Source organism: Pelodiscus sinensis, chromosome 22 (assembly GCF_049634645.1).
Source record: "Pelodiscus sinensis isolate JC-2024 chromosome 22, ASM4963464v1, whole genome shotgun sequence".
NCBI classification, from domain to species: Eukaryota; Metazoa; Chordata; order Testudines; family Trionychidae; genus Pelodiscus; species Pelodiscus sinensis.
Genome location: NC_134732.1, coordinates 20,963,429 through 20,980,317, shown reverse-complemented (window position 1 = coordinate 20,980,317; position 16,889 = coordinate 20,963,429). Strand labels below are relative to the sequence as shown.

General features: G+C 49.4%; 1 protein-coding gene across 19 annotated transcripts in view; it reads left to right on the top strand.

Moving 5' to 3' along the window:
- DAB2IP (DAB2 interacting protein) overlaps positions 1-16,889 on the top strand; it is a 364,307-nt gene that overhangs the window by 275,445 nt on the left and 71,973 nt on the right. For 18 of the 19 annotated variants that reach the window (XR_012897179.1, XR_012897178.1, XM_075905444.1 and 15 more), the window contains one exon: positions 14,018-14,171. Coding sequence is in view for 17 of the 19 variants with exons in the window: in XM_075905444.1 (XP_075761559.1) it covers positions 14,018-14,171 (154 nt within the window). In the remaining 2 variants the exon portion in view is untranslated. Of the gene's footprint in view, positions 1-365; positions 490-14,017; positions 14,172-16,889 lie in introns of those variants that run through there. The other variant, XM_075905457.1, reaches the window with a different exon arrangement.

Here is a 16,889-nt window from a genome sequence, read left to right as displayed (position 1 = left end):
AACAGCCAATCGGAGGGCTCAGCAGCTGAGCCGAAGCTTTGAGCTGCTTTTGCACAGCCAGTTCAGCAGTGCCCGGGGAGGGATGAGAGGAGAAAGGGGGACAGAAAATGGCCCTCCAGGAGGTGTGTGTGTGTGGGGGGGGGGTTCTGTCACGATGGGGGGACTTGTAAAGCTTTCTGCAAAACCAGGCAGCAGCCTGGTGCAGGGAGGAGTTGAGGCAGAGTTAGGAAGAGTTGGAAATCGGGGCCTTCGGGTAAGCAAGGGAGAGGCTGCTTTCTGGCGTGCGCTCGCTGCGGGGGGCGGGGTGAAGCAGCCTTTGGCTGGACGGGGGGCGGGGAAGGGGAAGCGCTTGCTTTTCTGTGCACCGGACAGAAGTGGCTGAGGATGGAGAGTTCTGCCGACAGCTGGCCGCTCCCGGAGACGTCCTGCGCGGGCAGCAGCTACAAGAGGGAAGGGCTTCTCCGGACAAGGAGTAGCCACAGCTTTGGGGTTAGTTCCTCTCCCGTGCCCAGCCCCTGGCAGGCCGGGCGTGCGGCTCTTTGCGAGAGTGGCGGCTTGAGCCCACTTGGGACGTGTTGCCGTGCGGGCGTGAGCAGCCGCTCAGCCTTCCGCTGGTTCAGAAGCCCCAAGCCGATGGAGGAAACACCCGAGGTTTAGCAGGTCACCGGCAAAATGCAGCTGACGGATGGGCTGTGCCGTGTGCTAGGACTCAAGGCGCATCCTGGGGTCGTATTGTCCAAGGTGGGAGCTGGAAGCGGGGATGAAGCAGCTTTACCCAGAGTAGGGATGTAAAACCCCATTTCATTGGTTAAACGTTAATTGTATCGGTTAACGAATTTAGCGAGGGGGGTGGCCTGCGGCCAGGATGGAGCGACCCTCCTGCCACAGACAGAGCTGGCCCCCGCCCACAGCGGGTCCCCTGGGGCTAGAGTTGCCCCCTCCCACGGAAGGTGGGAGGCTGCTCCGGTTCCTGCCAGTTAACCATAACCGGTAATGGGGTGAGGCTAATTGGTTCACCATTAGCGTCCCAAACCCAGCATGACAGCGCTGCAATGGTTGACGCAAGACTGCAATTGACTTTTCGTTCATTTCTCCCCCCCTCCCCAGGAGGGTATTTTTAGCAGAATCCAGCGTTTCTCCCCATGGCTGATTATTTTTTTTAAAAAATCGCCCTCATTGTCTTCAGCAGCCAGCCCCCCGCTCCTCCCTCGGCGATCCGGAAGGAACGGGTTCCGCCTGCTTTTGTCACCTCTTCCTGCTGCAGCCCATGGAATCAAACAGCAGCAAAATGATGTCAGTGAATAAGGGGAAAATGTTCTAGGAAAACGTTCATCCTCCACCTGTGGCAACATCTGGCCCTAGTCCTGTGCCCGTAGGCTGCCAATGGAATATCCTTGATTCTGCCTTGTCACCAGCCTTACACCTGGGGCTTTCCGTGACTTCACTGGCGTTTCTCCTGAACAGTCTGTGTCAGGATCTGGCCTTGTAACTTCTGGCAATTTGAGACTTGTTAGTTCTTTGGGCTGGGCTGGGCTGGGCTGGGCTTTAAACTCTGAAGGAGGGAGAACCGGATTCTCCCCCACGTCAGTCGCACACAGGGATAGCACCGGTAACTTCCCAGGAGAGATTCCTATTGGTACGCTGCTGTGGGATGAGAATGTTGCCTCATCTCAAAAAAGATCTCTTGGCATTGGAAAAGGTTCAGAAAAGGGTAACAAAAATGATGAGGGGTCTGGAACAGGTCCCATATGAAGAGAGATTAAAAAGACTTGGAATTTTTATCTTAGAAAAGAGGAGACTAAGGGGGAGATGAGAGAAGTCTATAAAATCATGACTGGTGTGGAAAAAGTGAATAAGGAAAAGTTACTTTCTTATTCCCACAATATAAGAACTAGGGGTCACCAAGTGAAATGAATAGGCAGCAGGTTTAAAACAAACCAAAGGCAGTTTTTCTTCACTCAGCGCACAGTCAACCTGTGGAACTCCTTGCCGGAGGATGTGGTGAAGGCTAGAACTTTACTAAGGTTCAAAAAAGAGCTCAATAGATTCCCGGAGGTTAGGTCCATCAATGGCTATTAGCCAGGATGAGTAGGAATGGTGTCCCTAGCCTCTGTTTCTGTGGAGGTGGGTGACGGGAGGGGTCACGTGGGGATTACCTGTTGTGTTCCCTCCCTCTGGAGCATCTGGTATTGGCCGCTGTCGGCAGACAGGATACTGGGTTGGATGGTCTGTTGGTCTGACCCTGTACGTCTGTTCTTACGTTCCTATATGTTTCTACTCGTTGTTGAACACTTCAACTTCTGTCAAAGGGATAGTGCCAGTCGGAACATCCGGGATTGTCAAGAAAGCCGTTGATTTGCGTAGGTTGCTGATAAGATTTTTGGTGATTGAAAGTGATAGAATTTTTTGAATCTCCTTTTCTTCGTCTCTCCCCGCACGCTTTCTTTGCTTGTCGCCACTTCTCCCTCCTTGTGCAAGGTTCGCCGCTGTTATCACTTTCTGGTTCCCAAAACTGTCCTTCCCAGGGACTATTTTGTTAAGCAAATAAACATCTGTTCCTGGGGAATTGAGATTTTAAAAAATACAGCACCCTGGCTTGGGTTTGGAGAAGCGTTGTTTGTAGAAAATCAAAATGTGGAGCCTTGTTTGCATTGGTCGAGTCCCTCTGGTGAGTGTTGACTATTTCCCCCATCGGTTAAAATCGAGGCTCGCCCCATAACGAGGGCAGGGTCTATTACATGTAATGATGTGTTCGTCCCGTAACTGACTGCTCACTGACACCCCATGCAGAGGACATCAATTGTGATATTACTGCAGATAAGGCAGATTCTCCAGTAACTTACGTTGTGGGGTGAAGGCTCAACTCCTAACTTTGTTCCTGCTGTCACTGTGCTGTCCCATGCAATTCCGAGCCAGTCAAAGAGGATGATGTTTGATTCATTCGCGGCTGCAGTGAGATGAAATCCTTCTCCTGCCGTATGATGGAAATTAATTCCACAGAGTGTCCGCTTTGCTCTCAGTCATAACAAACCTCCCTAATCCCCTGGCTGCAAGCAGCCGGATTCACCTCTCCGGTCTGCTGAACAGGTCCCTTCCTGGCTCTCTGCTCCTCTTCCACGTGCAGGATCCCCATGGGAGCAGTGTGCATGGAAGGGACGGCAGAACAGCTTCAGGAGACCCCCCCTGGATGGGTGGGAGCAGAGAACTGTTAGCCTTTGAGGAGCGATTTGGAATGGGTGTCATGAATTTCCCCCTGTGTTCGCCAGTTACCTGGCCAGGCAGCAAGGGGCAGGAACCGGATGGTCCAGGCATTGGTAACGGGATGCAGAACCTTTCGCTGCCAGGTCAGCCGGCCAAATCTAGGTCCCAGCAGGTTGATAAACAAAACACGTCACTCTCAGATGGCAGTAGCACGGCCTGTCTGAACGAAGTCTGATGTCGTCCGCCTCTCTTTGTATCTATCACACCTCTTGCTGGACTTTTCTTACCTGCCAAGGGACGCTGCCGAGCGGAACCGGAGGAGATTACAGAAGCCATCCTCTTCTTTTCCATTGGTTTTCTTAGTGCATTGGCCATCTACAGTCAGTCGCTTCCCCTCTTGGCTGCCTTTCAGCAACGGGGAGAGAGAAACCTTTTAAAAACCTGGCAAATGATCATTGTAAAGACACACACATCAGCAGGGGGTTTAGGTGGGTGCAGCCTGGCCCAAAACTGCAGAGCTTGTGTATGGATGTTACCCCTTTACGTGCTTGTGCAAATGTGGAAGATATAAAGCCAAGTCTGCACTGGCACTTGAAAGTGCTGTAACTTTCTGGCTCAGGATGTAAAGCAATTACCTACAGCAGAATAACTCCACGGGAACACTCTGATTCCATAACGAGAGCATCTCGCCTTGAACCCGAGTGGTTCCGTGTGCAGACAAGGCTAAGGCTGCCCTTGTTTGGAGTCTTGGCTTAGGGGCCAAGTTCTAGACCTGAGCTCCGCTGAGGGTCCCTCCAGTGGGCAGCTGAAGTGCGTCAGCGGAGAATTACCTCACTAGGCCTAGATTCACCTCCTGACCTGGAAGTGAAAGGCTCCATACCCCCTTCCGAATGCCTGGCCCATTTCCACGTCCTGCATGCAGACAATTGGCCTTTGCGGGTTCCCTAGGGCTTAAGCTGAAGCCCAAATGTCTACACAGCATTTTTCAGCCCTTCAAGCCTAAGCCAGCTGACCCAGGTCAGGCGTGGGGTTTTTTTAATCCTTTCATAAACTTACCCTCTCGCTATGTCTACACTATGGGGCTGTGTCTACACTGGCACCTTTTTCCGGAACTGCTTAAAACGGAATACTATTCCGTTTTCAGTTTTTCCAGAAAAGGAGCATCAACATTGGCAGGCTGCTTTTCCGGAAAAGCGTCTGTGGCCAATGTAGACACGCTTTTCCGGAAAAGAGCCCTGAGCGTCATTTTCGCGATCGGGGCTTTTTTCCGGAAAAGACTACTGGGCTGTCGAAGGACTTATGCCTGAGCGGGAGCAGAATAGTTTTTCCGGAATAGCGGCTGATTTTGTACAGTAGATCGTCGTTGCTTTTCCGGAAAAGCAAGCGGCCAGTGTAGACAGCTCGCAGCTTATTCCGGAAAAGCAGCTGCTTTTCCGGAATAAGTGGCCAAGTGTAGACACAGCCTGGCAGTTTTGGGGAAGAGGAAATGCAAATGAAGAGCTCATTTGCAAATCTCGTGCTCTCATTTGCATATTCTCTTCCAATCCTTTTTTCAGAAGAGGTTTTTGCAGGAAAAAACTGCAGTGTAGACGGGGCCATTTTTCGGGAAAAAAACCCCTTTTGCGCAAGATCCTGTAAACCTCATTTTTTGTTAAGGAATAAGGAATCTTGCACAAAAGGGTTTTTTCCTAAAAATGGCCCCTACACGGCGGGTTTTTTTTGCAAAAACCTCTTCCATGAAAAGGATCGGAAGAGAATATGCAAATGAGAGCATGAGATTTGCAAATGAACACTTCGTTTGCATTTCCTCTTCCACAAAACTGCCATAGTGTAGACATAGTCTCTGTGTCCACCAATGCCCAGTCTGCTTGGAGTACCGCTGCAATCCAAATAAGAACATTCAGCAACCCTAATTCTGGCTGCTTAGTAGAGTTGTGTCGAGAGCGTTAGAATCTCTCACTGCTGAAATGGTCCATTATGGTTCTTATTTAGAAAAACAAACCTCTCTCTCCCTCTTCTTGGGTAGTAACTTTATTCTTTAATAACTACGTTTTGGCCAACTCGGTTGGACCCTCCAGGACCATTTCAGGAGGGGTAATGGTGTTCTTTCTCTTTAAAACAGCTGAGTTATTTTACGGGATTTTCCCCCTTCCGTTTAAAGTGGCAACACAGAAGAGGATTAAAATAAGGCACATGGCAAAACAAACCCAATAAGCTGTTTGGCGACATGGTTGCTCCAATGAGAGCTCCCTAACCCGGTGGATTTATCTGCTGCACTCGTAAAAGCCTAGCAACTTAATTTGATTTGTAAACCAAGATGGGAGCCGGAATCCCCAGTGCGTTGTGAAAGAGAGAAATCGGCTGTGTGCAGCGGCTGTATTTTAAGATGTGACGGTGGGGGAGAGGGTTTGAAGGAAGTGCCTCCCCAGTCCTGGAAGTGCGGGTGTACAGCAAGCAAACACTGTCTGGACTGCTCGGTTAGTGGCTGGGGGTTATCATGGTCTCGGATTCGGAAAACGAAGAAGGGAAGAGGATGAATTTGCAAGGACGAGCCGCCTGTGTAACCCACTCCAAAGAGCTTCCTCCAGATAATCCCCAGGGCATCACTTCTGGAGAACCCTCCACTCCGGGTGTAGAAATGGAGAGTCCAGCTTGATCCAAGGGTCAAGCTGGACTCTCCATTTCTACACCCGGAGTGGAGGTTTCTCCAGATGTGATGCCTTGGGGATTATCTGGAGGAGGCTGGTGTCAGTTGTTCCAATGGGTAATTATCTTCAAAAATGTAGACCCTATTTCCAATTTGACTTTGTCAAGCAGCAGCTTCCAGGCACGGGATCATGTTCTATCTTTCTCTGCTAGATTGACAGGCCTGTTATTAAATGTTGGTGCTGCATGTGGAGATGCATAGACTACCATCAAGTCTCCCCTTCACCTTCTCTCTGTTGAGCTAACAGATCTCTTTGCCTTGTTAAGCTAAACAGGCAGATTTCTCTCCCTCGCGGTGCAATGCCAAGGTCGGGGGAGAGGGGTTTGGGGCAGGGAGTCATTTACCTGGGCTGGTGACAGGCAAGAGGGCAAGCCACATCCCCAGCTGGCCACTCCCTTGGTGGTGTGGCTGCCCCCAGTGGTCATGCTGCAGTATAGTTGTCCTCTGTGCTCACTGCCCCCCAGTGGTGACTGTGAGTATCGCATCCCTCCAGTCAGCCCCCTGCCTGTCTGTGTGATGGAAAACAATTGAATTCCAGGCACATCCCGTTTTCCTGGCACACCCAAACCCTGATCTTACTTTAAATTAGGAGAAGAGGAAGCTGCATACCAAATTTGGTGGTCCTAGCTCTTGCCCTGTAGGAAGAGTTCTTGAACAAATGGATTCACAGATGGAATCACAGACAGATGCACAAATCTCTAAAATAGAGAAAGAGTTGGGGCCAAGAACTGATCTCTGAGGCACCCCACTGGAAACCAACCCACTCTGCCAGTTCCCCAGTTGTAATTACCTTTTGAGACCTATCGGCTGGCCAGTTTTTAATCCATTTAGCGGGCACCATGTTAATTATACCATTCTAGGTTTGTTTGTTTTTTAATCTAAGGGTACGTCTAGACTACAGGCTTTTGTCGACAGAAGTTTTGTCTACAGATACTGTTGACAAAAAGCATCTAGACTAAATCCAGTTCTATTGACAAAGCAAGCCTCTTTGTCGACATGACAGTGTAGATGCAATAACACCGTCTGTCAACAGAACTCTGTCGATAAAAGGCATTATTCCTTGTAGAATGAGGTTTACAGCTGTCGACAAAACTGCTGAGTTCTGTCGATGTTATGTCAACAGAACTCAGCGGCAGTGTAGATGCAGGTATAGTTTTGTCGACAAAAGTCCACTTTTGTCGACAAAACCCTGTAGTCTAGACACACCCAAAATGTCCTGCAGCACCAATTCAAATGCCCTGGAGAAGTCTAGGATAAGAACATAAGAATGGCCATACTGAGTCAGACCAAGGTCTATCCAGCCCAGTATCCTATCTGCCGACAGTGGCCAATGCCAGGTGCCCCAGAGGCAGTGAACCAAACAGATAATGATCAAGCAATCTCTCTCCTGCCATCCATCTCCACCCTCTGACAAACAGAGGCTAGGAACACCATTCCTTACCCATCCTGGCTAACAGCCATTAATGGACTTAACCTCCATGAATTTATCTAGTTCTCTTTTAAACCTTGTTATAGTCCTAGCCTTCACAACCTCCTCAGGCAAGGAGTTCCACAGGTTGACTGTGTGCTGTGTGAAGAACGTCCTTTTATTTGTTTTAAACCTGCTGCCCATTCATTTCATTTATGTATGGAGATATACCTATCTCATAGAACTGGAAAGGACCTTGAGAGGTCATCGAGTCCAGTCCCCTGCCCTTACAGCAGGACCAAGCATCATCCCTGACAGATTTGCCCCAGATCTCTAAATAGCCCCCTCAAGGATTGAACTCACAACACTGGGTTTAGCAGGGCAATGCTCAAACCACTTTATATTATGGGAACAAGTAAATAACTTTTCTTTATTCACTTTCTCCACACCACTCATGATTTTATAGACCTCGATCATATCCCATATATCATAAAAAGCTCATAAAAAAGGTGTATTACGTCAACATGATTACTCTTTATCAATCAACCTTATAATCTCATTAGAAAAAGATATCAAGTAAGTTTGATAGGCTCTATTTTATGTAGACTGATGTAGACTGGCATTAATTAGATCATCCTCCTTTAATTCTTTATTAATCAAATCTAATACCAGACACTCCATTCTTTTAATTGGGAGCAATGTCAGGTGGACAGACCTATTATTGCTCACGTCATCCCTATTGCCTCTTTTAAATACTGGTGCATCATTGGCTGTCTTGCCATTTCCTGGAACTCACCCCCGCCATCCCCGTGATCCAAGACGTATTGAACAACGGCATTAATGGTCTAGTGAGCTCCTCAGCCAGCTCTTTTGAAACTCTTCAGCAATATCGGCATCCTGCTAGGAATATCTGTCATTGCGCTCGTGCCTACAAAGTGGTCACCACGGTGTATGGTCAAACGACTTTGCTCACGAGTGTGTCCTCGGGAGAGAGTTGGAGAAGACTTGTCCTGTCCTCCTAGGCACGTGGCAGGGCAGTAAGTGGAGAAAGCCCATCGCTACCACGCAGTTCTCTGATGGGAGCAGCCTTCACGCTGCACCATTGTTAATCCGGCACTTTTCACCACCACTAACGGCGGAACCATTTTGTTGTTGTTGTTCTCGTTGTTGTTGTTCTCAAATTGCCTCCCCTCTTCAGTGAGGAAAGGCTCAGCCCACGCAGTGCAGGTCTCCTGGGCATTAGCTATGAAAACATGTATACCTCTCGGCGGCTTCATCTTTCACGTGCTCGTGGCTGGCTTTATTCTCTCCCTCCCAAACGGCCAGGACAGCAAAGCGATCGCGTCAGTATGAGTAATAGGGCCCTCTGCACAGCCAGTCAGCCTGTTTATGGCATGAGCGGGAATTTCTTACTCTGGTCACAAAAGAGAAGCCTGTGCAAGCCGAGGCGCTGAGATGGGGAGTTACAAACATCGGCCAGTGCATGGATCCCTCCAGCAAATGTCACGTCGCCCGCTAACGAACATAACACACTGAAAAGGGGGTGTTGAAAGGAAAGGGTGCTGTGCCCTTTGTAGACAGCCACATTCTCCAGAGCCTTCGTTGCTTGCAGCAGGCACTCTGGGCAGCGCCAAGTTTCAGTGGGTTAGCAGAAAGCATGAGGAGTAGCCTTGATTGATTATTAATTGTGTGTGTGACCTTGGTGCTGGTGAATGATGTCCGACTATCACGGGAGATCCTGCCCGAGCGGGTTCATGCCTGTCCTGGAGGGGTCGCCCTCAACGGAGAGATTTTTCCTGGCCTCTCCTGATAGGTGACCAGCAAGAAGTGTTGATTAGCAATAACTCTACTGGTCGCTTGTGTCTTGGACACCACGAGGCAGAGGCAGGTCGTTTCATACCCCATCCCCACACTGACATCCAGAGAAAAGCTTCCGTGTCTGCCAACTCAGGCTGGAATATCAGCTGCCTAGAGGCTGAGGGCTTTTTGCACTTGGGAATGGATCCTGCCACCAGTCTGCGGAGCAATCTGACCCCTTGCCCCTTTCTTCGGTGTGAAAAATCCCAATGACTTTGCAGACTCTTAATGCATGAAGGTGCCATAAACAGACGATGGGGATAACGCGAATGCTGATGAACTTGGGAGTGACAATATAGTCGCAGTGTAGTGTCCTGCGCTGCTTAAAGAGCCAGAGATGCTCTTCCGAAGCAAACCATTGTTAAATCGGTGCAGCGTGAAAAGCTCTGCCCTCTCCCCTCCACACACAGGCCCGCCCCTGCAATTTCTGACTCCTTTTGTGGCAATGTTTGCTAACCGGGGAGAACAGCGGTACCAATTCATGGCTCCATAATGGGGAGATGTACTTACTAGCGGTGCTTATTGAATGCTGAGTTCATCTCGCCAGACCTTTACACATGCAAAGAATTTGAGCCCAACTCAGACTGCTTAGGTTTTTCCTCTACATTAGAGAAAGTACAACTTGATATAACTGTCGCCGTGGTTAGTTTGACAGGGTGGCTGTGTCTACACTGGCATGAATTTCCGGAACTGCTTAAAACGGAATACTATTCCGTTTTCAGTTTTTCCAGAAAAGGAGCGTCTACATTGGCAGGCTGATTTTCCGGAAAAGCCCTTTTTCTGGAAAAGCGTCTGTGGCCAATGTAGACGCACTTTTCCAGAAAAGAGCCCCGATCGCCATTTTTGCAATCGGGGCTTTTTTCCGGAAAAGACTACTGGGCTGTCTACACTGGCCCTTTTCCAGAACAGTGTTCCGGAATAAGGACTTATGCCCAAGCGGGAGCAGAATAGGTTTTCCAGAATAGCGGCTGATTTTGTACAGTAGAGCATCGTTGCTTTTCCGGAAATTCAAGGGCCAGTGTAGACAGCTCGCAGCTTATTCCGGAAAAGCGGCTGATTTTCCGGAATAAGTGGCCCAGTGTAGACACAGCCGGTATGTCTAGACTGCATCCCTCTGTCGGCAGAGGGATGCAGATTAGGCAGGTCGACATTGCAAATGAGGCAGGGATTTAAATATCCCGTGCCTAATTTGCATAAAAATGGCTGCCGCGTTTTGCCAACTCAGCACTTTGTCGGCCAAAGCAGCGGTCTAGAGGGGGATCTGTGGAGAAAGAAAGCCTTTTTTGACAGTTTCCTTATGCCTCCTGCAAGGAGGTTTACAGGATCTGTCGAAAAAGGCTTTCTTTCTCCACAGATCCCCCTCTAGACTGCCGCTTTTTGCCGACAAAGTGCTGAGTTGGCAGAACGCGGCGGCCATTTTATGCAAATTAGGCGCGGGATATTTACATCCCTGCCTCATTTGCCATGTCGACCTGCCTAATCTGCATCCCTCTGCCGACAGAGTGATGCAGTCTAGACATACCCTTAGTGATTGGTTCATGGTCTCTGCGTTCAGCTCGACGGCTTCCAGAAATTTCTCTCCGTAGCATTTGCAGAGGGGGATAACTCGATCGATCCAACCACATTAGAGTCATTTTCAGTATCATGCCAGCAATCAAGATGTGGGCCCCTTTTCTCCTAAAATAGCCTTCAATTGCCACAAAGTACTGGGAAATGACTGAGACTTTGCTCTGTTCCTAAGGATCCCTTTTACTTGTCCAAGTGCTCCAGAGTTAATGGACAGCTTAGAGAATTGCTAATGGGATCTACGGGCTTTTGTTTCTAAGTCGCCGGTTCTAATCTGGCCCAGATCTGTAATAACCTAAGATTATTAGCTTCTGAGAGCGGCCGGGTGTCTTGTGTGAAATGTTCTCTTAGTGCAGTTCCCGGTGGAGGTGTGATTAGGTACCAGCGCCATTGGTCTTGGCTGTTGGCCTCACTAGGGAGGCCCAAGCCCTGACTGGCCCATGGAGACTGCGCTGTCTGTTGACCCTCAGAAACGATCACTCCCTGTGGGTTACTGCTACCTGCACTGCAGGGGTTCCCCAGCCAAACAGAGGCCGTCCCTTTGCAGGGTTGTCACTGGCATTTGTAACGGGCTGAGCCAGATGGAGTCGGGGCCTTTCTCACCTCAGAGCCTGCTCCTGGGATGAACCTTTATAGCGCAGGTTACAAAGTACCTGGTTTGTCTTTGGCGCTGCTCTTGGCGGGTTTCTAGTCTCCATTCGACATCTCATTGCATTCAATTCCAACGGGAAATGAAATGGAATGTTGATAAATGTAAAGGAATGCACACTGGAAAAAATCATCCAAACGCCACGTACAATAGGATGGGGACTAATTTGGCTCCAATTACTCAAGGGAGAGATCTAGGAGTCATTGTGGATAGTTCTCTGAAAACTCAATGTGGAGCAGCAGTCAAAAAAGCATATAGAATGTTAGGAATCGCTAAAAATGGGATAGAGAATGAGACAGAAAATATCTTATTGCCTCTATATAAAACCATGGAATGCTGCGTACAGATGTGATCGCCTAATCTCAAGAAAGATATCTTTGGCATTGGGAAAAGTTCAGAAAAGGGCAACAAAAATTATTAGGGTCCCATATGAAGACAGATTAAAAAGACTTGGACTTTTAGAAAAGAGGAGACTAAGGGGGGATATGATAGAAGTCTATAAAATTACAGTCAACCTGTGGAACTCCTTGCCAGGGGATGTGGTGAAGGTTAGAACTTTAACAGGGTTTAGAAAAGATCTAGATAGATTCATGGAGGTTAGGTTAGGTTCATCAATGGCTATCAGCCAGGATGGGTAGGAATGGTGTCCCCAGCCTCTGTTTGTCTGGAAATAGGTGACAGGGGAGGGATCACATGAGGATTCTCTGTTGTGACCCTCCCTCTGGGGCATCTGGCATTGGCCACTGTCGGCAGACAGGATACTGGGCTAGATGGACCATTGGTCTGACCCAGTATGACCATTTTTATGACTGGAAAGGGTGAATTTTGTAGACACATTGGCCGGCCTTCTTAGTGTTTCTTTCCGCTTTGCTCCTGAGAATGGCAAAACTGCATACACCCAGACGAAGCACTGAGAAGCCATGTGTGTGAAGGGCATCATGCCGTGTGTACAGGACAGTGTTACAAATAAAGGCGAAAATCCCTTCTCTTTGCAGAGCCTTCTCCTTTTGAGTGCTGTCCCCTACAGACAGACAGACAGACAGACACTCGCAGCCTCTCTGAGACACGAAGACTGTTGCCATGAGTTCTAAAGGTCAAAGTTATTAGAGTCCCTTTCTCAGATCTGGCCTCAGGAGAAGTATTTTTATATTATGCAGACTGGAGATAAAGGGACCGTTTCATTTGCCCTCATGTTTCTTTTCCTGCTGCCCTTCTGTATATATATTTTTTATTTTCCCTGCAAAGCCTCGTATTTCCCCCATGCCCTCTAATTCCTCATTAACAGTTACTTGCGCCATTCTCTGTACTGATCCTTGCTGACATTGGTGCATTGTTTGCCCTCTGCAGACTTCCCTGCTGCTAAATGCTGCCCATGTGCCGGCAGGGCGTTTAGATCCGTTCGTAGGGCTCTCAGATCCTGTTTTCCGCCTCTTCCCTTTAATGTCGGTGTGTCCGTGCCAGTCCGAGAGCGCACATCAATGTGCAGGTTAATTATGGTGGCCAAGTGCTAATCCAGCCACTAGCTCTGCCCAGGGTAGGAATTTGGGTTTTCCTTGCAAATGAAGGTGGAGGTGTAGTCCGGTAGCTCTGGGCACCTGCGGTACGGCATGTTTCCCAGGCATTTGTGTTCTCCCTGCCGAGCGCCAGCCGCAGCTCCGCGTTTCGGGATGGGAGAGCCAATCGGAATAAACCCCAAATCTGTAGGGCTTTGAAAAAAGCCCCATTCACTTTGTTCTCCCTCCATTTTTGGTCCACTTTCTGTTTTTCACCTGGGACTGGTAGCTCTGAAATGACACGAGATGGGGAAGGTCTCCCATCCAGGTATGGACCAGACCCAACCCCACTTAAATCTGCTTCAGTCGCCGCATATGGCAGTGGAGCCGTGTCCATACAGATCCCCAGGGGACCATAGCACATGTACCCGTACTCTGGTGTTAGTGAAGGTGTTACACCGGTACTACTGACTGGTTTTTGCCTTCCAATGCCAGCCTACCATAGGGTATGTCTACACTACCACCCTAGTTCGAACTAGGGTGGTAGTGTAGACATACCCATAGCGACTTCCTTTAACTCTGAAGGCTGAATTTGCAAAGTCCTATGCCACGGGGGTTGTGTACCTGCAAAACCCCATCTTTGCAGGGACACACGTCGTGTGTATCCGTGAACGTGTGTGCCTGCTGCTTCAGAGTCGAAGTAAACCCACGTTTTATTATAAACGGCTTCACAATGCAGCCTCTTTACCAAATCACAAAGGGGGGGAGGTGCAGAGCAGTTCCCACCATGCCAGGCAATGTTTTCTCTCACTTCTTCCATCTCTGTGCAGAATACATTTTGCTCGGTGTGCCGAGGCATGTGCAGGTATGCACCACCAGTAGAAACACACGCTGCTGGCTGTGCTAATTGGGTGCTCTGCCAATTAGCTGAGGGGCACCTGAATCTCCCCTGGGCGGCCTCCCAAGCACTCAGCTTACAGGGAAGGAACGTTACGGTGCTCTGCTTCCAACGTCTCATGCAGAGCCGCGCCAGTGATTTTTGTAGATGTTCTCAAAAGGGTGGCTTGAAACGCATGCACCTAATCTGCTCTCTGCGGAGAAGAGACCCCACTGATACCGTTGTGTTCTTCCCCTAGATCCCATCTAATGCCGAGGCTGAAAGAATCCCGCTCCCACGAGTCTTTGCTCAGCCCCAGTAGCGCCGTCGAGGCTCTGGATCTCAGCATGGAGGAAGAAGTGGTCATCAAGCCCGTTCACAGTAGCATTCTGGGGCAGGACTATTGTTTTGAGGTAAGAGGCCGTCATGTCCGTCCTGCCATGTGGGCGTTGGAAGGGATGTGGTTGGTGAGCAGGGCTACATCTAGACGGCACGCTTCTTTCAGAAGAACCGTTTTTCGGAAGAGATCTTTCAGAAAATGTCTTCCAAAAGAGCACGTCCACACACAAACGTGCCACACGGCACGGACGCTCTCTCGCATGGAAGCTGTGATTACTATGGACGGAGCGGCCACCAGGGCACCTGTGCTTTTTCCTCTTTCCTCTTCTTGTGAAAGAAATCCCTCTTCCCCGTCCACACACGCCTTTTTCCGAAAGAGCTCTTTCACAAAAAGGCTTCTTCCTCATAGAAAGAGGTTTTCCAATGTCGGAAAAACCCCTCTGTTCTTTTGATTTACTTTTGGAAGAACACGATTGCAGTGTGGACGTAACTCAGAAAACGGCAGTGCAGCCGTTTTTCCGACCAAACTCTGTAGTGTACACATACTTGGAGGAGGGTCGTCTTACCTTGTAAACCTTTCTGGCATGAACTTTTGTTCGTCGGAGCAATGTCTAATGGAGACCGGTGTTTCACAGGGAGTGCGTGTGCATGTGTGGTCCATTAAAAAATATTCTGTGGGGGAAAATACACCAGTAAAATTCGAGCTCTGAGCCCAGTCATAGCAGGATCTGCTGTGTGGAGAGCTCCCCCGAAGTTCTAAACACGTCTGTGCCCTGACAGACCATAGATAAATAATCCACAGGCCTACAGGCATCCTAACCTGCAGGTCTCTTCTGTGGCCGCCCGGGCTTCATATGCTGTGGAGACAGAAGTCTGGACCTTATCCAAAACCAGGCTTCTGTTGGTGGCGTGAAAGGAAGATCTCTGTGAGCTGGAGTATTACTGGGTTTTATATCTCAGTGGGCTACAGCTGAGAGAGGAAGCAAAATTACTGGTACGTCAGCAAGTCTCCATCTTGCAGAGGGCAAAGCCAGTACACACGTTAGTACGGCAACATGCCTGTTATCGTATGGTATAAGGGCAGCTCGTTCTTGTGAACGACAGTAGCTGGCTAGGATAGGGAAGCCATCTCCTTCCCCTGGGAGGGTGGCCATCACTCCTGCCCTCAGAGACGGGCATTGTATTTGTATTCAGGGGCAGAAGGGGAGACTGTGGCAAACAGCCATGCTCGGGCCTTGCTTTAGGGGTGGGTCTGCACCTCTGTCAGAGGCGTGAGCAGGCATGAGAAGACAGAGTGGTGCAGGCTTTGGGACAGGATAGACAAGCCGGCTTGTTGCCTTTGGTGCATACGCTCCTTGCTAACTAGCGTGGAAGCCTGCCTTGCTGCACGTTAAAAAGCACGGAATTGGGTAACTGTGTAACCACTGAAAATCTCAGCAGTTATGTGCACTCCCAGTGCAGGGTGGCAGCCAGCCTCCCGGGAGCTGGTGTGCCAGCTTTTAAGCCAGCTCCCAGCACAAGCAGGCTCCCGCCTGCCTGCTCCCCACAAGACCAGAGCGTGAGCCTGCGTGTAACTGTGAACGGTAACCGATAAACCCAGGTTTGTTAATGGCAAAGCAACAGCTGAGATTGGTTTAAACTTTTGTTGTTGTTGAAATTAGCAGCAAGTTCAAATTTAAAAGCAATTTCTGAAAATGTAAATGGGAAAGACTTTGAAGAAGATTATCCCCAAACATAAGCCCTAAAGCAGGAAGAAGGCAGAAATTTTCCAGTGTGATTTGCTCCCTGGGGAATTGAGTGAGGGCGGCAGGTCAGGAGGAGAACAGTTTTGTAAATTATACGGCCTCTATTACATTCCACTCAAGAAAGATAAAATGAAGCTAGATGGAAAATAGATGTGACATCCATAATATAAGAGTTGTTTACCAGTTCGGCACCATGCACAAGAGCAGAGTAAGAGATCTGAACGGTGCTTGTGGAAAGTTGATGGAGAGGGGCATTATAGAAATCATGCACTTGTAAGGGGAAGAGCATTTTATCTGGAGTGAGTTTCATCAGGAAGAGTCGTACAGGAAAACAGCACATGTTAATGGCTGGTTAGAAGTCCCGAGAAGGAAGAAAGAATGCCAGACACCAAAAAGGACGTGGCTTTGTGACTCATGGATACTCACCAGCCAGCCTCTATAGGGTAAGGGTTAGGGTGAAAGCAAAATGGTGTCTTCTTAGACCCAGACAGGAGCACGTCTCTGGAGACCCTGGTTCAAATAGTGGCATCCCTCAGAGGTGAAAGGAGTCTGCAGGTCTCAGACAAGTCTACTCTGGGGGCAAAGTCGATTTAAGATCCGCAGCTCCAGCGACGTGAATAGCACAGCTGGGGTCGACGTGCCTTGGTTTGAATTCCCGCGACAGCGGCGCTGTGGGGGGGGTCTCTCCCGTCCATTCCTCCTCGCAGCCCAGTGGAATGCTGGAGTTGATAGGAGCAAAATCAGCAGTTGATTTAGTGGGTCTTTACTAGACCTGTTAAATCGATCCCTGGGAGATAGATCTCCGCAACGTCAATCTCCTGGTAAGTGGCGACAAGGCCTCACCTAAATCCCTAGTGGACATCAGTCTGCCTCTCAGCAGCTGTGCCACGGCGTGATTTGCAGAGGCAGAGAGTTCGAGTTCGCCCCTGGCAGAGCGGATGCGATAGTCTTGCAGGGGCTGGGATTGGAACAGCAGGGGCTCAGCAGGGCTGAGCTGTGGGGTGCAGGGCTGGGCTGCAGGGTCGGGGGGGAGGCAGCCGCAGCTTG